General features: G+C 41.2%; 2 protein-coding genes across 3 annotated transcripts in view; one reads left to right on the top strand and one right to left on the bottom strand.

Moving 5' to 3' along the window:
• The window catches only part of SYTL5 (synaptotagmin like 5), a 91,919-nt gene extending 86,261 nt beyond the window's left edge, over positions 1-5,658 (top strand). Inside the window, exons 16-18 of the mRNA XM_075491882.1 lie at positions 679-814; positions 3,950-4,158; positions 4,743-5,658. Of these exons, the coding sequence (XP_075347997.1) occupies positions 679-814; positions 3,950-4,158; positions 4,743-4,885 (488 nt within the window). The 3' untranslated portion in view covers positions 4,886-5,658. The remainder of the gene's footprint in view (positions 1-678; positions 815-3,949; positions 4,159-4,742) is intronic.
• Positions 5,659-15,670: 10,012 nt separating this feature from the next.
• SRPX (sushi repeat containing protein X-linked) overlaps positions 15,671-22,620 on the bottom strand; it is a 48,889-nt gene continuing 41,939 nt past the window's right edge. For both annotated transcript variants that reach the window (XM_075520511.1, XM_075520516.1), the window contains 5 exons: positions 21,227-21,348; positions 20,333-20,512; positions 19,761-19,894; positions 18,315-18,436; positions 15,671-16,213 (listed from right to left, as the gene is read on the bottom strand). In XM_075520511.1, the coding sequence (XP_075376626.1) occupies positions 16,033-16,213; positions 18,315-18,436; positions 19,761-19,894; positions 20,333-20,512; positions 21,227-21,348 (739 nt within the window). In that variant the 3' untranslated portion in view covers positions 15,671-16,032. The remainder of the gene's footprint in view (positions 16,214-18,314; positions 18,437-19,760; positions 19,895-20,332; positions 20,513-21,226; positions 21,349-22,620) is intronic.

Here is a 22,620-nt window from a genome sequence, read left to right as displayed (position 1 = left end):
AAAAGTCCAGATGTACACTACATCTGGATTTTTTAAAATTAGTACATTTTAACATCACTCCTGATCTTTTTTTCTGATGTTTTCAGCCTGAATCAGTGTGTACGATCCCTGCTGATAAGCCTCTTAGAATCCGCAGCAGCAGCAAGTACACTTGTCCTCATGCTGCTGTTCAAAAGCAGTAGCGTGTCAGTGAGCACCGTGTCCTTTGTCACTGTCTCCGAGGAGCTCTGCATCCTTACACATGGAATACATGTGGTGTATTTCTGCATTTTAAGCTTTGCATTTATACCTTGCTTGTGGGCTGCCTTTGCATCAGTGGTGGAAGTGGACTCTGAAAAGAGGGTAGGACTTACAGGACGTGCAGTTCTTTGTCTTCAGCATAGTAATCCACAAATACTTATATTCGGACAGGACTTCAGAGAGGGCACTCTGTTCGGTCCAGAGGACTAGCTAGTTACATGGTCAAGTTCTTTATCAAATATGGAGTGATTTTTCTGTCCCTGCCTTATTAGTTTCTCTGCCTATAGAGAATCAGAATCTCCTCATAAGGAATACTTTAATCCCATTGCAGTAAATGATTAAAAAACAATTTAGCCAAGACAATTTACATTTCCAAATCAGTCTTGCAGTGTATATATGATTTCTGATGATGATGTTGCAACTCTGTTCTATGTATAGGAAAGAAGAGCTTTAAAAAAGGAAAAAAGGGAGACTCTCACATGCCATCTGGAGGTATATTAGAAGTCCTCATCAAAGAAGCAAAGAATTTAACAGCAGTGAAATCAGGAGGCACGTCTGACACTTTCGTGAAAGGGTCTGTGGTTTTTTTCTCCCCATTTTTTTAATGGGTGCACTGAATCATATTTTGGCTGACCCAATTTTTTTCAATATATCTGTGTATATGTGTATGGAGTGTCAGTCCTGAAAAGCAACTGGCACCTCGAAATGATATGCTGTGGAATAAGGGCAGAGAGGTACGAGTTGTTCCAGTGGTTAAATACAATCGTATTTAAATACCACTCAGTCAAGTGGTACAGAACCATTCATACAGAAGTATCCAGTGTGCTAATGTGCACACTGTTATAGAATATAACGTTTGGTAAAAGAAAACACTTCCACTGAGTTGACAGAGAGAGGCAGGTGAATATTCATCACTCCTGGAGGCCAGAAGTTGTAAATTAGGGCTCTCACACTGGAGATGATACCTGATCTGATCGTGACATTTACATTTTCAGGAAATTGAAACAGTACCTATTTTTTACTAAGAGGAGTAGCCAGACTACGTCCTGAATAAGAAACTTGTTTTCAGGAAGATACAAGTCTGTTTGGATTCCTTGTAAAACTGCAAATAGCACCTATAAAAGCTGGCATGCTCCATCAAGCTGAGGTTCTTTCTAATGGATGTCACCTGAAGCGTGCAGAAAGAGAAAATTCATTATCTGTGGGAGGAAATTCTGTTTTGATTCAAGTAAATTCTCTACATGAGAAAAGATTTTTCTTTCTTAACACTATAAATAGTTTTGGGTTTTTTTTCTAGTGCTTGATTGGGAAAGCTCTTTGGCAGGTAGTGCAGTGTCAAGGAGCGCATTTAAACCCTGAGGGTTCCCAGGAGGTCTCTCACTGACTTCAGATGTGTAGTGTCTTAACTCTAATTGTGTCTCGTTGTTAACATTTAATATTCTTTGACAGAAGATGTTTACAAATTCTGCTCTGATGGCTTTCAGGTTGGATTTTAAAGATGCATCATTTTGAAAAATTTAAGGTCTGTGTCACTTGTATGCATGTCCGTACATAAAGATATATATAGTATGACATATATGCATCTTTTTATTAGATAAGCAGTATTTTGTGTTGGACAGTCAAAATCCAAACTATACAGAAAATGCTACATATAGGATATACTTGTATTTGAACAAAACGAACATAATCCTGCATGCCTCATTATATTGGATTTTTCATAAATGTAAGTTATGCATTTGAAATGTTACATTTAGGAAATAATGGATAGCTTAAAACATTTTTCTTTGCCAGTTTTTGCTCAGAATTGCTCATTTTTAGATATGCTGTAGTTCATTAGTAACAGTTTGAGTGTTGTTACTAAATTATGACCACCCTGCCTTTAATTCCCTGTGGAGCTGAGAATTTATCTTGATCTGGTAGTGTGCTTCAAACTATCACTAAGCTCATATACATCATGTAAAAGTTGTTGGAGCTATTCTTTCTATGTATTTGTTCTCCCGTGCCATCTCTCTTTGCCTGGTATATGTGAAGGCATTTTCTTTTACTGAAAATAGACTCTCTGATCCCACTACAGCTTGTTCCCACCTGGAGCTGACAACAGACTTTGGGGAGAAAATGTTGTCAAAGCCTTTTTACATTAGCAGTAGCAACGCGTGGCCAATAGTTCTCTGGACTGTCTTTAGTTAGTGGTGTTTGCTGTTGCTGGCATGGATTATTCAGCACAGTGGAACAGGAGTCTGTTTTCCTTGGACTATTGGTCCGTCGTGTGTCATGGCCAAATGCATAATCAAGTTGCCATGAACAAGTTGAGGTGCTGCAGCAGTCTGATCTGCACTGTTAGCTTGAGACTAGCTTGGGATAATTTGACGTAGTTTAGCCCACTATTATCCCCCTGCAGTAAACAAGCTCATGTTTGTTATCAAGTAAAAACCTGCACAGGAATCCTGATCAAGGTCTAGTGATTTGTTTGTGTGTGTGACCCTTTAGTATTTATATGCAACCACACAGTTATTCCATTAGCTTTGCTGAAGGAGGTGAAGGTTGTTGTGGTTTTAGCTTCAGTTGGCAACTAAGCGGCACACTTAGTTGGGATGGGGGAGAGAGTCTGAAGAGTGCAAGTAAGAAAACTCGTGGGCTGAGATAAGAACAGTTTCATAATTGAAGTAAAATAAAATAATAATAATAATAATAAATTGTACTGAAAAGGAAAACAACAAGAGAGGGAGAGAGAGAGGAACAAAACCCGGGGGCGTGGGGGGGTGACACACCAAAAACCAAGTGATGCAATCGTCCACCACCCGCCGACTGATGCCCAGCCCATCCCTGAGCAGCGATTGCTGCCCCCCAGCCAACTCCCCCCGTTTCTATACCGAGCATGATGCCATATGGTATGGAATAGCCCTTTGGGCAGTTGGGGTCAGCTGTCCTGGCTGTGCCCCCTCCCAGCTTCTTGTGCCCCTGGCAGGGCATGGGGAGCTGAAAAGTCCTTGACCAGTGCAAGCACTGCTTAGCAACAGCTAAAACATCAGCGTGTTATCAACATTATTCTCATATTAAATCCAAAACACAGCACTATACCAGCTACTAGGAAGAAAATTAACTCTATCCCAGCTGAAACCAGGACAAGGTACAGACTATGAAAATTTGTACAGACCTCTGATTTTCAGCTAGAGTATTAAGTTCTTTTAGTTTCACTAAAGGAATTCTCCACTAAAAGTAAAATGTGAAAAGCTTGTCAGACTTTACAGCATTAGTGTTTCTGCACTCAGTAGGGTGTTAGGCAATTCAAAGTACTGGTGCTAAACTGCTGAAGTTCCTTCCTTATCAGGCATTTCTGTTTCTTTCTGGAGGACCTTCTGTCCTGCTTTGAGAGGGAGACTGGACTGGGCCACTCCAGAGGCCCCTTCTAGCCAACATTTTTATCATCCTGTCTATATTTAGTCTCACTGAAATAAAAAGTTTGTAGTTAAGACCCAAGACGTGGGCCAAGGAGACCTAATTTCAGTTTTTGCTGGTGATAACTGACACTGTAGCTATAAGAACAAATGGAGCACAAATACTAAATATGCACTTCAGGTATATGCTTAGTTTAATAACAGTGGGGAATAGGGTCCTGATGTCATTTGAGTCTCTACTTGATTGTAATTCTTTGTGACTATTATGTGACATCCTGTCTACATATTCAATTTTCCTTTTTTGTATCTCCCAGATACCTTCTCCCAGATGACAGCAAAGCTACAAAACACAAAACTCCCATAATAAAAAAGAGCGTGAACCCCCACTGGAATCATACCTTTGCTTTCAGTGGCTTGAACTCAAGGGATATACGTAACGTCTGCCTAGAACTGACTGTGTGGGACAAGGAGTCGCTCTCCAGTAATATTTTTTTGGGAGGTGTCCGTTTGAGCACTGGAAATGGTAAGGTCCCACCTGACTGGTGATTGCATTTCTTATCCTGCATTTCTTCCCCACGCCACGTGATTCATGTATGAGGGACAGAAATGTTACTGAATGTATGGAAAGCATATGGGAACTTGGGGAAATTGAAAAGGGAGAGAAGGCAACAAGTAATCTGTAGGTGATTTAGTTCTTTCCTTCATTGAGTGAGACACAAAAACTTGGTGCCCAGTTGTACTTCTGCACAGCCTAGAAGAACTGGGAATACCTTGGAAGTGTTTCTTAGCATCCCAGTGAGAAGGAGGGAGACTACTTTTGTCCAGCAGCAGCCTTTCTGCTGATGATGGTGTGATCTGGAAGGAGTGCGGGTCCATTCCTCCTCTGTTAGGAGAAAGTTGCTTGTGGTGCAGAGTGGGGAGGTTTATATGGCTCTGCCCACATGCCACAAAGGAGTGCTTTGGAGCTACCTGTTTTCAGTATAACTCCCTGTACGGGTGGTAGTGTAAATTGCTTGTCGTCTTTCTTATACACTGTTGGATGGAATGAGCAAGGATATTAAGTGCTTACTAAGATGCCAAAATGCCTCATGTTTTTGTAATTGCCAGGTGTAAGTAATGGCAAGGAGGTTGACTGGATGGACTCTCAAGGGGAAGAGCAGCAGCTCTGGCAGAAGATGATTGACAGTCCTGGAGCTCCTGTGGAGGGGATATTAATGCTGAGATCCAGCATGGGAAAACGCAAACTCTGAAAGACTTTAACTACTGGGGGGTACCACAGGTACTCCTGACTTCAGTGGTGTTCAGGCTTTTGTCACTTTGCCCGTTTGAAAGTGGGGAAGGGTTGTAATTTTTGCCTTGGATATTAAGGCTCCAAGTGAGATTTTAATGCATTCTGCACTTTCATGCGCACGTTTTTAACCCAGGCTTCTTGTACGGATTATGTTTCTCCTGAAGCCAGTGAGAATTTGACTTTGTACAGAGGTGAGACTGGCTTTCTCTGTCCCTTCTGGTGACTGGTGCACAGCTGATGAGCACCTCTGCCTGTGGGGACACGGAGTGAGCAAATTCTCTAGTTAGTCATTCAGTAAGTAATGCCTGGTTTACGTACGTCCTTCTGGGTCAAAGATGGCCTAGAAGACAGCAGTGATACAGTACAAGCAGATTCAGAGTGAGTCTGTGCTTTGGTATTTGAAAGATAAGAAGCCATAATGTTATGAAGGATAACAAATGTTCATTTATCACGTTTGCTTGTTGGGCTGTGCGGTGTGCAGGATGGCAGGCTTGGGACCAAGCAGCCCACCAAGGAAGGCCAATGCACTGTGTTGCACACTAGAAATAGGCAGCAGGTGAGCTGGTGTAGAGTGCCGGTCTTCTGGCATTCTCTGGGTTATTTTCATGTACTGTATAAAAGGCAGGCTTGGTTCAACGTAATCAAAGAGCCTCTAATGAAAATAAATTGTAACAAATCCCCAGACAGTTTCCAGAACAACATGGTATTACTGTGTTTTTCATTCAGTTGACAGCTCTAAGCCAAGATCTTCTGGTGTCATTGAACAGAGGGAATATGTTCACATGCCTGTCCCCGTCTGATGAGTCGCTGAGATGAGACACATACTGGGTTTGGACATAGTTAGCTAAGACCTTGATTCAACAGGCGGTGTAGTAAAGTGATGTGATTAAAGCACATGCCAGAACGATTTGCACAGCTGTGGAATTTTCTCTGAATGGGCTGGGATCCCATTCAAGTGTGCCCATGCACCTTAGTTATTACCCAGAGTAGGACTTTTTTCTCCTGAACACCCCCCTTTAAGTTAACAGTGGATGTAATGATAAGAGTGGGTTTTGGCCAATTCAATCATTAATCTTATTACCCGTGACAATTGTTCAACGGTAATTTTGCCATTTGGTTTCTTAAAGTGATTTTACACGTACTTAGATCCCCCATCCTTTGGGGACTTACGCAGGTCGTATGTGAAGAGCATGCTGTTTTGAATAGTTGTTGTGGGCTACTTCTACCATAATGAGATAGGATTATAATCTTTTTTCAAGGACAGCACATGTCTGCTTGCAAGATTGGATAATAATATAATTGCATGGCATGTGATTGCTCAGGGTATAAGACAAAGGAAGGTCAGTAAACTGAGTGAACAACATTTCTTCTGAATTTTCCAGAATTAGAACACAGCTTCCTATTTGAACTGATAAATTCGTCTATAGCAACTCTTACCTTTTAAATTTTTTTCCCCAAATGTTTTATTTTTGGAAGCAATGTAGTATTACTCCTAAGGAAACAAATTGGAATATATGGAAACATAATCTTTACACAAATTACTAGAAAAAACCAAACTTTCGAAGAATGTATCATTCCCTGTAGAGCCAAACACCAGTATTCACAGATTTCTGTGAAGAATAAAGACCATAAAATCTAATTTGTTTGAGAGATACAAATGTTGTTCTTCACAATCCAGAAATTGCAAGAAATCTAGATTGAACAACAGAACATGAACAGATAGCTAAGTAACTACAGCTGGAAATTTTGACATCTGTAGCTGTCCTAGTGTACAATTATGTACATGTATTTAGAGCTGAATCCAAAACCTTAAAATTTAATGTCCATTCCTTTTTTTTTTTTTTTTTTTTAAAGATATTTTATACTGGTTTTGGTTTGAGTGGCTCTAAACTGCGGGGAAGTTTACAAGCAGTCTTTTAAAATCCTAATATTATTAGATTTAAAAAATATTTATTTTTGTTAAAAATAGTATCTTAGTTTTAACAATTTGTTTCATTATGAATATTTTTTATTAAAATTCTGATATGACTTTTAAAAGAAGTCATTGGAGGTACTGCTTGCCCAGTTTGAGACCCATGATTTTCAGAAATTACCGAGTCATCTTTGAAAACAAAATTCCCTTAGAGAATCTCGGTTTGGGAACCAAAAGTCAGTAGCTGCTCAAGAAAACTGACTTCATTTTCTTTCTTTATCTAGTCTTCATTTTCTTCTGAAGTCCTGCTCAAATTAGGCAGTGAAGCAAGTCTAGTCTAGTTTTAGCTGGCTTTTCATTTTATGCCGTAGATGCTGTGAGCTGATAAATTAAGAGCACAAATATCAAGCACATACGTTTTATGACCTTTTTCTTATCACGATAGTCTTTCTTTAGGTATGAGATTTTTTTTTTTTTTTTTTTGTATCAACATCCTCCAAAGTGAAATCAAACCTAACTTTTGGCACCTAAACTACCTCTCTCTTTAACAGAATCAGTCTGAGTTGTGCTGGTTGTTTGCACTGCAAACCTGCATTTATTTTGGGAATAATAATATTATATTGACATGGAGGCACAACGTTGATTTATCACTTGCTGGAAGTTGATTCAAAAAGATAAAGCTTGTTAAATCTAAAGAAAATGATTCTTCAGCTAGAGTTGTAGAGGAACACTGGGTAGTCGGATGGTTTGGTTTTGTTTCATTTTGATGGTGAAAATGGGAAAAATAGTAACAACACACAAAAAAAAAATCCTCCAAGTTGGACCCCAAAATGGACACCTTTTTCTCTTGCCAAATTGAAAACCTTAAAATAATTTTGAACTGAACTAAACCTTTTACTTTTACATGGAGTACAGGAGTTTGTCTAATTTTTGCATGGTATTTTCTACCCTTCTAAGCGTGAACATTTTAGCTAAATCAACTCTTGCTTTGAAAGGAAAAAGTCCATGCTTTACTACTTCAGCTTCTGCCCGTTTTGGTCCTGTGGTAGAGTTTGTGATGAATGGACTCCTCTGGGAAGTGTCACCCAGCTCATACGCGGGCTTTAAGTTCTGCCTTTTCCTTCCAAAGGGCCAAAATTTCACTCTGAGCCTGCACCTGAAAGTGTAGCTCAGGCTATGAATAGACTGTAGGTGTCAACTGCAGTTCAGCATAAGAAAGGAACAATTTCACCTGGGAAGTAATTTCAGCCAAGGCGGTGGCGTTTGCCATTGATGGCATTTGGAGAAGTATGGTGAAATTACCTCCTAGGTCAGCAGTGACAATTCTGCATTATGGTAGCATATAATAGGTATCACGCGCTGCCTCAAATGAGCCTCGGAGAGACGATGAGCATCATATAAACACTAGAGCAATCTGGAAAGCTTTGCTGTTCCATGATGCTATCGGCACGTTTGTAGGAAGCGCTTGATTTGTGGAAAATGTCACATTTAATTCTCTCTCTCATATCTTTGGTCTCCTCCTTTACAAAAATGATTTATGGTTTGGAAAAAGCACAAGATGATTAACTGCAGATGTGATTTCTTGTTTCCCAGATATTTGAATTAATTGCCTGTAATTGTGCATCATCACGTACTGTGTGTTACCATGCTGAACAAAAAGACAGAAAGCCAGGAATTAGGCTAAAGCCTTCCTTTTGTATGTACGTTTATGGTATTGAAGGTGCATGAATGGTTTAGTCAAAGCTAATTTTTAGGAGAAAATAGCCACAATTTTAACATTGATTCATAAACTCCTGCCCTGAATAAATATGCACGGCAGAGCTGATGTTTCTAAAGTATTTTTCCACACAGACTTGAATAACTGAAGATGCGTCAGTGGAGAAGAAATCCTCTCTACAGTGGTTTTTGAAAATGTGTTGCACAATGCGTTTTACTCTGATACATACTTTTCTAGCAAGGTAACTACAGGGCTTTCATCACTATCTTTTCCCCCTTGTGGTTACATTTTGAGGGTTTGACCTATTAAGAATAAAAGTACAACTTTCGTTGCAAAACGTCAAGTGGGGCCAGTCAATACATCTTTAGACAGTGTGGTAATTGCCAGTATCCATCAAAAAGAGCTGACGCTGAGGGCTCTCCAAGCCCTGCCATCAGACTTTGGTATCCAGCCCTGCTCTCCGGAAGTTTCTCTGCTGTTTATCAGCTAGATGGGGACTTCAAGCTTATAAATGTTGATGCTCTTGCTTGCATGCATAGATGCCAGAAGCAGGCTAAAATAGGTTTGAAATGGCCTCCCCATCTCCTCCACCTCCACCGTGTTACGTTTGAGCGAGGGTGGGAGGAAAGCTGCAAAGACTCTGAGGGACACTGTTGCCATCTTCCTGTGCTAATCCAAGTGCCGTTGCCTTCCTTGAATGCCTTTTAGATGCCACATTTTGATCTTTCTTTCCCAGCTGGATGCTTTAGCAGATGGTTTAAGAGAGAAGGCATTGGGATGGTGAGTATGTTTTGATCGTGGTGCATTAGACTGGAAGCTTATTCTTTCTGTGCCTCTTCCAATGCAGATTATGCTAAGGTAGCACGAAAGAAGAATTTTTATGATTAGTTTTTATTTTTCTTTTCCTGCCTGGTTAGGCTGTGCCAAGTGCAATTATTCTAAGCTGTATTCTGCAAAATATCAACTAAACTATAACAGCAGAGCAGCCATTGAGCATCCACTGGTACTAATTGATAAGGAGAGGTAACAGGAGAGTTGCATTTAGACTGGCATAATTCTGGCTTCTTGAGGGGTATGCACATTGCCCAGCTTCAGGCACGTAAAGTTTGCGGTTTGCTCTGTAGAGTCAACGAAGAGAAAGGCTGCTTGGATCTCCTACACCTTCGTAAAAGAGCTTGGAGTCCTATTTCCACAGCTGTCTAGTTTGTGGATTCACACAAGATGGTAAGAGCTGTCCCTGAATCTTTGCAAGGGTCTCTCTTCCCTTTATCCCTCCCTTTAGTTCAGCAACCCCCACCAGAACGTTCTACCTGAATGTTCATCTCCAGTACCTGGAAGGAGGCAGCATGCAGCAGTTAAGTAATAGCCCCACTTATTTTCATCCATACGACGTAAAAAGTGAAATTTTACTTCCCTAACATACAGTATTGATTTTCAGCACTTTGCAACAATGACAGAAATAACCATCTCCTGAGAGCTGGTCCATGCACTTTGTAAACTCTTTTTTTTTTTTAATAGATTTTAAAAAATGGTTGTTATTTATTTATTTTTACACACAGAAATGTTAACATTTGAGAACCCTAGATAAACAGTGGTAGAACGTGTGATGAATTCCAAAATAGGATGCGGACTTTCATTTGCAGTGATGTCTTTTACCATAACTCAGCAGGAGATGCTGAGAAGCACGCTAGCAGAACCTTACCACTGTGTCCCATGAATTTCCTGCCTGGTGATTTCATGTTTGCAAATGCTGTTTGATAAGTGGTAATAAGACAGTGTTAATTATACTGTGTATATTGACACTGGAAAATTACTCTCAACTTGCTTTTTAGGTGTCTTTTAGGTTGTTTTGAAACTCACCCTTGCTGCGTCTTGGCCCTTTATGTAGATTAGTTATTTCAACAGTTCTGCTTTGTGGCAGTAACATCTATATGGCTGTGTGCTACTGCTCCTGAGAGCTTGGTGTATATTTTTGGGAGTAGTTCTAATTGTTGAGGTTTGCCTAAAGCCAAGTGTAGTCCTTTGTTGCAGCAATTAGAGATTGTCACGCATCCCTCGTTCTGCCTTTGTTCTGCTTAAAATCTGTTGCTAGCTATTTGTTTAATTATTCTGCTGGACGTGAACAGTAGTAGTAGTACATGGCACTGCAGTATGTTAAGTTCTGCCCAAATTTAGACAAAGCAAAATGTTTCCTGCCGAGAACATTTTTGTACTGTGCACTGTACGTTCAGTTTTGTGGACAAAGGTGGCTGGTAATATATTTGCAGCTGTTGTCAAGATTACTGTTCTATCTTTTAAAATTAAAATAGTGAAACATGTTGCTGTGTCCTTGTCTCTCCTAAAATGCGTTACAGCAAACTTATAAGCACGTTTTCCAGGAATATCCCACATTATCTCATTGAGGTAAAGACATTACTTCACTTATATGTGATGAATAATGCAAGAGGCCTGGCACATCTTCAGAGGTGGGACTCCATTGACAGTCTCTCTCTCTCTGCTTTTTTTGGTCTTAATTGCTACACTTTAAGTGTTTTTAAGCTATTTTTTATTTCATAAGCATTAAACCTCTTTTCTTTTTAGCGTGCAATTCTAAGAATAAAGGCAACGCAGTGTTCTCTTCCCCCTTGCTAGAGAATTATTTTACATGTGCCTTAACCCTGCATGTTCAGCAGGTCCTCCCCTCCATCTCCGAATCTCCGACCTCTTCCCTAGTTCAAGGTCCTGCCCACCTGAAAATCTAGATATGTTCAAAATGCAGCTTTTCTGTAATTACTGGTCCTGATTTTTTTTTTTTTCCAGAAAAAACAAAAAACGATTGCTCACTCAATTTATACTTTCAGCTGAGTTATGTTCACTTCAATTTACCTCTCAGAGCTGAGGGTTCTCTTCCATCTTCTCTTGGTTCTCCAGGTTTTTGTGTCTTGCTGTCGCTTCCCAACTGTCTGAGACAAACTAGGAAGGCAAATAATGCTCCTGGGCTCTGGACCTATGCTTGCCTCTGCTCGCTTTGCAGTAGTCTGAAAGTCTGTTGGGTTCTTGCACCCAGGTTAAGGGGAGACCACCTCAGCGGGGTTCCCTGGTCTCTTGGCGTGATTTGGGCACAAGCAACTGGCTCCTTTGCCCTCACACCACTCCTGTCTAGCTTGTCCCCATGCTGGTTCGGGCCTTCATGGGGGTGGGAGGTGACACACCCGTGAAGTGGAAGGCAGCTGTAGGTGGGGAAGAGCCCTCCTGCCGTTCCTCTGCTCCTTGCACCTTTGCTTGGGGACTGTACTTAAGGATTTGCTCGCGGGTCTGAGAGACACCTCTGTAACTTCTGTGCAATTGAACTGCAGTCTCTCCTCCCCTTCTCTTTGAGGTGATAGATGCCAAGTTCTCCTTGTCAATTTGAAGTATGGGCCAACCTAATTGCTGAAACTCAGGTCACGGTTCCTTTCTGGGTGCACGGGCGGCAGTGGGAGACAATGGTGGTAACTAGATATGCCCTAGCACATTCTGCATGGGCACAGGCTTTCCTACCTGTTTTCCTTGCATTTTACAGAGCGTGCAGCAGCTGGATCGCTGCTTGGAAGAGGCCAGAGAAATGCACGTGCTATCCGCAACTGCCAGTGTCCTCACTGGCTCCTCTAGCCCGGGCAGCCTTGCTGCTCTCTGCCTTCCGGTCTCTGCTAACGCTTTCCCACTCTTCCCTTCACCGAGCTGCCATAAACACATCCTCCAGCCACAGACGGGGAGAGAGAAATGGGCAGCAGCTACACGGCCAAGAGGAGCTGTGCCACCTCCTGATGTGAAGCACTCGCTCCCCCTTCCCTTTCTGTGGATGTACAGCACTAACAGAGACTGAGGTGAGTGGCGGGAAGTGATCTAGCGCTGAGATTGCACAGCCTGAGCTCCATGATTTCACCACCTCAATTTAAAAAGCGGGTTGCAATCCCAAGAGTATTTAAATATACTGCAGGTTACTTTTTAGCCTCTGCGTTTTCATTAATTATGTTAGGCAGTCTGACTCATGCTCTTATGTAAGTACTGAGCTGTAACGAAGCTGCATGTTGTAGTCATTTAGTGCACAGCTGTAAGGGTCATTGGTGTTTTCATTAAAACATAATGCTTTCTGTCCCAGAGGGGATGGTTTGAACTTCAAGAATAGGGATGTGCAACTTAAAATTTAGTCTCTCCTCTGCAGGTGTAGAGGAGGTGTGTGACGGCAGGGGTTGGTCTCAGCAAATTAGGTGGATTCTTGGGTAGGAGCTGGGGAAACTCAGGCCATTTACAAAATCCTTTTGTGCCCGTGAGAAATTGCTGCCTCCCACAATTTACCCCAGCAGTTTTGTTTGCCAAAGATGTTGCATGACAGAAACATGAATTCTTTTCTGGTCTAAAATGATTGAAGTCTTTTGGTTCGTATTCAAAATGGAAAAGTATCTCCAGATTGATGTAGGAACCTCCAGCCCGTGGCTGTATCCGCACACTGTGATCTGTCACATCTCCTGCAATGAATAGCCTGGAGGTGGGAGAGGAAAGGACAAGACTCATGGCAGGTCTTGCTTCTTGGAAACAGCTTTTAATCCTCCCATATAAAATTCATGTTTTAATTAGGATTTGCATTTTGACAGCAGTGGTAGGATTACCGCTATGGCAAGAAGAGCCATGTTCGTAGTACAACAAAGACTCCAGCTTGTATGATTTTGAGGAGCTGAATTTTCTGTTAAATGTTAAAAAAAAAAAGTGCACTAGTGTAGATACTGCACCTTATTTACACAGTGTTATTTTTCTGGCACCAAAAGTCTACAGGATGAATTATTGGAATATATTTGAATATTTGGAGTTTATTTGAATATGTAAATGCTGGGCTAAAGCCAGAAATACTAAGTCCCTTGTTCAAACGCTCCTTTCCCAAAAGGCCAATCTGCCACATACATGCAGGCTGATCTGACTCCAAAACAGAGATGGCACACGATGTTTTTCATTGTTCCATTCCTCCCCACAAAAATGTACAACACAAAATGCCAGAAACCTTCTATTACTAATCAAGAACAGCTTTTCTTAATCACAAGATGTTAATAGATGTTCTGTGTAGAACTAGCAATCCAATCACTCATGCACTCTCCTCCACTTAATTCAATTTCCTGTAACAGCCTAGTGATTGCAATCGCTTTCCTGACTGTGGCAATCGTAAAGCCCCACTCCTGTTCACCCAGTCATGAAAGATGACTGGATGCACTGATTCTGTACCTAAATCAAAATGGAGCAGCAGAGGATTGGAATTGCAGCAATACAGTAGAAAAATCAGACCCGTTAGAGTTTGTTGGTTTGTTTGTTTTTTAAATTTTAAACCATTGGAAATCAGTTGATATGCTTTTTAAATGAGGAAAGTAAGGGGGGAAAAAAAAAAACCTGTCCCCCAGTGCGTTCATGCTATAAGCATATGCATGCCGAAGAACCTGAGCCAGAGAGCTGTGGCCACAGCAGTATGTGTACGGCTGTGTCTTCAGGCTGTCTCTGTTCCACGTGCGACACTTAAGGCATGAAGCAATGTGGTGTGTCCGGCCATGTCTAGTTTTCTTAACCACTGGCATTAGGCAGGCGAGTAAAGGCAACTTGGGGTACAGCTGTGTCCATCGGCATGCCGGCTCTTAACCTCCTTGCTCCTTTATAGTGGGTCCAGGACTTGCTTTCTTTTTGGTTTGGTCAGGACTGGAACAGAAATGCTATTTCTGTGATTGTTTTGTCACCAATCCTGTCCTTGCATCTTACTCCTAATGGCAACACTCAGAAAGCTCAGTCAGGGCTTCCTTGCCCTCTGCTTGCTCATCACTGCAAACCTGGCACCACCGCCTGCAGAGTTTGGGTGTATCGAGATGATCTTTGCCTTTGGCGTCAGCACTGCAGGGAGTCATCACCAGGGCTGTGCTGTGCTTTCATACCTACTCTTGGGTGTTTAGCAGCAGTCTCCTAACACTCTCAGAAGCAGACCATCCTGTTCAGAAGACACAGCCTACCACCACCCACCCCCTCCTTGGTGCTGTCACCCTCCAGTCCACAACTTAGCTTTTGCTAGCTAGGGTCAGGGCTGACTTCAGTCTCTTCGCATTCATTCCCTCATTAATTTACTTGCAGGAGCAACCTTTTTCAAAGACATTTTCTAATTAAAGAGGGTGTGAAAGACTGAATTCTGGTAAGGATTGCTTTAAAGATGCTGATAAACTGATCCTCTGCTGACACCAAAGTGTAAAATTAAACAATCCACCTTGCGGTCAAAGACAAACAAGCATTTGGCTGAAAAAACAGGGCTGTGCTCTTGAGTGGCAAGAATGAACAGCACAGACACTGAAGTGCAGCTTTTCAGGCATGCCAAATTACACATCATATCCTGTGAACATGTATCCAAAGCTGTAACTCTCAGTTTTCACTCCTTTGATGCTTATATTCTTCCTGCATGATGTCTTCAGTCTTTGCAGTTGATTGGCAAGACTGTGGGCTATAATAAAACAATAGAAAACTCTTTCATTCTTTGATTGGCTCCTAATGCTTTTTATTATGCAGGGAACTTGTTTGTTTGTTAATTAGGAAGTGATGACTTGCAAACAAATATTTTCACAGATCTGGGAATAACAAATCCTTGATGAAGTTTCCCTGGGGGTAATGTTTCCCTGCCATCAAATCAACAGCCTGGTCTGTCTCCAAGATGAAGAGCAGAAAGAAATCTGCTACTCCAAGTCCATTGGACATGAAAAGCCAGAAGCAGAAGCATACCAGGTGAGAGCATATTTTTCTATCAAGCATTGCAGTATGTGGCATTTAGTAATTACTTCCCATCTTCTACACTGCTCGCTGTTCCTTTACTGTATTCCTTCTGGCAAGGACTTCCATAGTCCTGCTACCAGCTATTTTCTCCTTGCTGCTGCTGAAAACAGGTACTTGCGTTGCCTTCGGCTTATGCTTTGTGTTTGCTATCGACCACAGTACTAGTGGAACTGAAAGACACCGCTGGGTTGCTTGTACACTTTCAATCTGAGGCTAATGGCCCTGTTATAACGGTTTGCAGAGAGGGATTTTGATCCAACTTTTGAATTAATCGATCAACTTTTATCTCCAAGAGGAATTTTAGACAACTATTTGTTTGCAAAACAATATTTTATTAATAAAAGACTTATAAACAGTAAGAAAGAAACCCCAATTTTACACTGAATGAAAAATCCAAAATAAACTCCCAGAAACGTGTCTCAGTTTTTCACTCTCTGTACAATAAATTCCATTGGGTAGTAATCCTGTGTACGCATTTATCTAAAGATGGCTGAAAGTATGAAAAAGCATCATGCATACTTCTATGCAGAGTAGCTACACAGCCAGACTTAACAATACACACAAAAAATCTGTACATCAGTAACTAAAAAAGCCATGCTTTGTGTAGCACCAAGGGGAGAATTACATGGATTAAAAAAATTCACTGACAACTGCAAAGCCCTGCAATCCTGAATTAGGGACATGACTGGCCAATTTCTGCTTGCAGTTTCATCTCTTCTTTTCTCAATGGAAAATTGTCAATAAGTGCAAACAGCTCAGCTGGCGTTGCTGGGAAAGGATAGCGTTCCTTGTCCATTCCGTGCTTGTCCATCACCACAATGTTGAAATTGTAATGGGGGATCCTCAGCAGCAGCCTGCAAAATAAGGAACTCATTTTGTTAAAGCCCGTCATCTAAAAAAAAGTAGTGCAAAGACAAAGTAGTGCATAGACAAAAAAAGTGCTATACATATTGCCTAAAGAAAACCATTGCGATGAAGGTAGAGTTACAAGTAGACTATTTCCTTTCTTGGCTGCCACATGGTATAAAACCACAATGAGAAAAAGCAGGACAAAATTATTGGAGTCAGTTTTCATCGCTTCCCAATAATAACCATGTACCTGGTGCTAACTCCAATTTAGGAGAACAAAAGCCAGTGCTGATCACAGCAGAGTCCTTTCCTTCCAAGTGATAAAAGGGGTCATTTGAGCTCCACTGGAGGTGAGACAGTAACAAAAGTATATCCTTGGTGCTCTTTTCATCTTTTGCTTGAAGGAGTAATGAACTACAAGAGCCTTAGACATGCAGTCAGTCAACATCATTGATGTGGGGAAAATAAATTCAGGCAGCCATGACAGAATAGTGTCAGGACAGGAAAACTGCCATGAAGAAGAGGGTCTGCGGGAGATGTTGGTAAGGTGTAAAGCATCAAAACTGACCTTCCTCAGCCTTCTAACAAGTCTGAGTGCTCTAGGCGTCTTCTTGTTGCCATTAGGGAGCTTGGCTATTAAATTCAAACTAAAATAAAGTTTGAAGCTAAGCTATAGTGATAGGAAACTACATTCCTCTTGTGCCTCATCTTGCCTAAGAAAAATGCTTACCTTCTACAAATCCAAATGCTAACCATCTGAGGTTCCAAAGTTTTAACTAGGGTACCTGTGCTCATTAGTTTACTGAATGCCAATTCTGGACAGCATCTTTATTCAAGGTGTTTAAGGGTGCGTTTTATTTTGATTTAAGTGCCTTCCAGAACTGCAATGCTCTAATTCACACACTGCAGTAGCAACAGAGAAAAAAAATCAAATGGAAAACTAACTTCCACTGAGTGCAGGGCAGGTCACACCATACCAATTTCTGAAATGAAGCTCCATTAAGTTTGGGGGGGGGGGGGGAGGGGGAACAGGCAGGGAATGGGGTGTTACCAGAGCTGCTTATTTTCTACAGAGCCACAAGAAAACCATTTCAACTTTAGTAAAAGTACTTTTACTTTTTTGAATAAAAGAACAGCTCTTTGTGCTCTCTTTTTCCTATTATAGAGAACAAATGTTTTTATTTTTTACAATCCAAAAAAAACCTCTCTGACTTGTCAGCATTTTTTATTGTCCCCAATTAAAACTTGCTCCATTTCCTCAGGCATATCACAGAAGATGTTGCCTAAAATGCTCCTGGACTTTTTTTTCCTAAATAACGACTACTTTCCCTGCCAATGAGGCCTTCACTTTTGGCTCCTGTAGTCCTCCTGTCCCTAGGAAATGCTGGCACTTGAAGTCTCCCTTTCAAGTGAAAACCAACCCCCTGCCAGTCTAAAACCAAGTCAAAACAGTTCAGGCACCTCAGTAAAACTGCTGAATCTTGTAGTCAGGCTGGGGAGGCTGAGATAATTTCCCCTTTGAAATACTGCCCATATCATTTCTACATGTGGGACTTCAAAGAGCAACCACTGCTTCCCCTTCTGGCCTGGCCACAACCACCAGCAGCGCTGCAGGGAAGATGAGCTGGGACTGCACTGGCAGCTGCTCCAAGGCTGTCCTTGCAAAGTGACTGTAGCCTGTCATGACTGCCTGTTGGTCTGATGACCAACTCCAGCACAAATACAGACATACTTGAAGTGTTTTCAGTGGCAGCACCCAAAAATATAGACCTATAGCATGGCAAAGGGATACACAAGGAGTTCACATGAATTCAGAAATTCACTCAGTTTGAGCAAAGGGGCAAGGAAGACATGGCACTTGAAAGAGTTCAAGTTCAAGAGTTCTTAATCTCATAAATACCAAATGCCCATGAATTTGCAGTAGCTATTACACAGACAGAGAGCAAATTAATCCTAAAACTTACTCATCAACATCTATCTTCCAGTGTCTAGCTATGTACATTAGAGCAGTAGTATGTATATTTAGAGAGTAAAATGCAGGGAATCAAAAGCAGTACATCACATATGCTAAGGTGCAAAGACAAGAGTAGTGAGAGCTTACTTTACCTGAGTTGCAGGGCAAGTGACGGGGGCAGCAGCTTTACACCTATTCTTCCTATCTGTGCTGGGAAGACACCAACCAATTCAACTACAGTAACATGTCGGAGGTCTAAACCACACTGTGCCGGCTGGAAGGGTTAAAAGAAGAAAGAGTTCTCTTTGTTAGTTATCAGTGAGAGAACAGGGGGTTGTTTTGAGCGTGCAGCAAGTGTTCATAAAGAGTCCGATCTTAGGTTAATGAGATGGTTTAAACTGAAATGAGAGCATACTTTGAAGTGTCTCTAATACTCACTGCGAAGAACTAGAGCCTCATGTATCCAGGGGATGTTAAATGACGGATTCTTAACTACTCTAAGAAAAACAACACACAGGGACCACCTAGGAGAAATATAAACTTGTCTTTGTAATGACATGAAAAGATGCCAGGGTATTAAGCATTGTGCCAGTAATCTAATTTGGCAATCGAAGCACGGTATGTGAAATGGAAGTTGACTACAGAAAGTTTTCTTTCATGCCAACTTGTTTGACCGCTGTCAACCAGGGGGAAAAGTACTATAGCCATTAAATTTAGTATTTTAAACTACTTCATTTTGATCAATATATTGAATTTTCTTGCCAAGTTAATCTAACAGGGGAAAAGAAAAACTTTTTTTTTTTAAATACAACTGTAATTCAAGCCAGCAGTTAAAAACATCATCATGTTCATATCCCAATGACTGTTTATATTGAATTTTGTTACAGTTGTGAGAAAAGAAACAAGACAGAAGCATTTGCTGCTGTGAAAGAATACAGGACTGGCTCCTTTCCCTGAGGACACAGATACATTTCTGAGATACACCCCTAAGTCTAGCAAGAACCCAACAAGAACATCATATTTACAACACATAAGAAGGACAATTACCAGAATTTTTCTTTTTTTTTTGGAACAAAGTACCCCAGCACTATCTCCAGCACTCCGGATGATTTCTATGCTGAGTCTCTGGTCCTTTGCTGGTGCACTGGTTGTTTCTGAAGCTATTCACACTTCCTTGCACTATAGTTACAAAGCCTCTAAGCCTGGTTTGCACGAACTGAAACCACTGAAGTGCTGGATGGTTTGGGTTTTTTTCAGCTTCTTTAGGAGCTGAGTTAGGGAATGATTATTGAGCACAAGTTAATATTAAATTAATTTGGGGAGGACGGAAGAGGGCCAGAACTGCCTGGGATTCAGTGACTGGTCAGTCAGAGGCAGCACAATCCAGAACAGAGCTGAATTAGAGACTAGGGAGATGTTTCAACTCAAAATCATGTAAAAAGGATCAATCCAGAACCACTACTGCTTCAGCCAGATACTCCAGTGGCTGCAATATAACAGCTGAAGTTCGCAGATTTATATCAAACAGTGGAGCTTGTCCTCTTGTGTCTTTCTTTAAAGAAAAAAAAATAGTTGCACTCCCCCAAAATGTGTTTTACCTGCAGCATTCCCAACTGCATCCTGTAGAAGAAGTTGGCTGCAGTAGGAGTTGAAATAATTAGCAGTCTCCGCTTCTCATAAAATTGATCCAGAAGTGCAGCTGCAGTCCTCACATTCACATTAATATTCATGGCTAGAATTAAATTTAAAACAAAAGTTATAGAGCATACTGAAAATAGCCCTATTTCTGAAAGCACAAACTGTTAGACAGCAGAAGTACAAGAACAAGAAATAATAATAAAGGAGATATGGGTGAAATACTGGCCTCAATGAAGCCAACAATTTTATCTTAAGCTGTTCTGGCTTGCAAGATGGATTGACTCCAGAATGTAGAGAGCCTTGAGCTACAACACACTATCAGTTGTGAGGTACCATCATCATCCTAGGAAAGAGCAGCCAAAGGTGGCAAAGGCTTCTGCTGTGCAAATTGGCAGAGGAAGTTGTTAAGTTCCTTACCTCTAGGGCATTGAAGTTTGCAGCCCGTATTCCACCCCACACCCCTTCCCAAATTCTCACTGCCACGAGAACCATTGCTCTGGCAGCCCTTCTGGTAAAGTGATGAAATACTCACGTGCACAGGTTGGATCTACTCCTGACCACCCCAGATTGTACTGGCATACTCTAGCTGGGCTTCCTTGCAGCTCATAGCCACCAATGCAGGAGAACTCGCATGTAGCACCGTAGTTATTTCCATCACCTGAACACTTGATGTAGCCATTATCTGGGGCATTTAATTTCACACAGCGCCTGACTTTAAGCAAGAGGAAAAAAAAAAAAAAAAAAAAAAAAAAAAAGACGAGACAAGGCATGAATCATGCCATTTGTTACTAGTGTAGCATGGCCAGTGGAATACCAATATAGAAGATATTTTTCTGTTTGCTTTCTATATTATTAGAGTCATGTACTTAAAAACCCCAACCAAACAAACAAAAAAAACCCCCTTTAACTCATATGTAAACTAAAATGATACAGATGTATAGGTGTATGCATGTGATTGTGGTATCATGGTGACAAAAGGTCATGGAGCACAAAGAGAGCTGAAGCTGAAACCTACAGGTTTCATCTCTGTATATTCAGCTCCAGATTTCAAGATCTGGACTTGTGAAAGGGCAGCCCTGCTTGACAGATGTGAGTCACAGCTGAAAAAACTCCTTCACATACTTGTTTCAGTAGCTCACAAGCTAAGTATCAGGGAGAAGCGAGCATGAGGGAAGAGGTGTGGAGCTGGAGGCAGGACTGATGAACGAAGCTCTTCCCTGATGGGCAGAGCACCAGCCACCCACCTTGCTGCAGGCCTGGCCCCCAGGGTCTTGAGCAAGACAGCGTTCTCCCTTTCAGCATCAACATACCATTTATATATACATACATATGCAGACAAATATAGAAATGAGGACATTTCTCAAATTGCCTACTAAGCCAGATGCAAATCAGTGACTGTATTTATAGGGTAAAACATCATTCTTACCTCTGACTTTAACAAGAAATTTGCAAGTGCCTTTGTTTTCAGCTCTGTCATACACAGTATATTGGATTTTGTGGTCGCCTTCTGGAAAATGAGACCCTGGTGGCAGGCCTTTCAAAATAACACTAAAACAGGAGATAAAACAGGACAGACATCCATAAATTCACCAGTATTTTCCTACTGACAATGCTGTAAAAGCCTGAAGAGCGACGTTTGTAGCATGCTAAGATTGTCTAGCTGCACTGTAAGACTGAGAATAAGCAAAGGAAGAAGCTGGGAAGTGGCGACCATAGTATTTAAACTTGCTACCAACAGCCCACCCGGGAGTTGTACAAAAGGGTCTCACCCTGCTGAGGCAAAGGAGGCAGAGCAGGCAGGGCCTGCTCCCTTCCTGTAAGACAGTCTATAGTGTAGCCAAGCATCATGCCGTGCCCAAAGGAACTTGAGCTTCCTTTTCCTTACATAAGGAAGAGTGTAGATTGATCATCCCTCATTTTGTATCATGAACAATCCACTGTCAGGGCTGCAGCATAACCCAGAGCCATTGTAAGAAAACTTCCAGCCTCTTACAATGGGGACACACCCCATCTGGCTGCTCTGCACTGCTCCTGTGATTATACTAGTGTACAAAAATGGAATAGAAAGCAAGATTTATTGTCACAGAAGAAGGGTGTGGTGATCCACAGCGGCATTTTCACCTGGAACTTGTTCCTATCCTGCAAATGTGTCAGGAGAATTCAGACGTGTTAAATGTATCCTCAGTACTGAAGCAGTGAGGTTGAGCGCTGTTCCACATCATGGGAAAGCGTACCTACTCATGGGACTGCAAGACCCAGTGTATTTAAGGAAAGCATATAAAATGTCACAGTTTAGCAAGATTTTATAAAAATAGATATATGGAAAAGCTTCCACAGATTCAACAGCTAGCCTCTTCAGAGCTGGGAACAGTTACTCATATGACAAAGTCTACATGGGATATTCCCCTTTTTTTTTTTGCCTGCCAGACATTATTTCATCAAAAAGACTTTGGAATTTCTTTATTGTGACACTTTTCAAAGTTTTCATTTTATCAGGCTTAATTTTTTTTTATGGTGCCACAGAATTATTGCCACAGAATTATCACATTAGACCTTAATAGCAGTATTGTTTTTAATTGTGTAATGAATTCTTCTTTCTGATATTATTTAAACTGTAACAATAAAAAGGCAACATCACTGTGTCTTTCAACAGCTTTTTTGTATTCACATAAAACTGTAAGCTTACAACTTTGGGATTTTAAGCTTAACCAGTCCACTAATATAGAGTTAAAAGACATAACTTACTTAATGAAAAAAGCAGATTTTCTATACTCTTTCCATTATTATAATCTAGATAGACTGCCGTAAATCCTGAATGAT

This window comes from Mycteria americana, chromosome 1 (genome assembly GCF_035582795.1).
Source record: "Mycteria americana isolate JAX WOST 10 ecotype Jacksonville Zoo and Gardens chromosome 1, USCA_MyAme_1.0, whole genome shotgun sequence".
NCBI classification, from domain to species: domain Eukaryota; kingdom Metazoa; phylum Chordata; class Aves; order Ciconiiformes; family Ciconiidae; genus Mycteria; species Mycteria americana.
The sequence above is the reverse complement of the archived record's forward strand: the minus strand, read 5'-3'. Positions and strand labels throughout refer to the sequence as shown.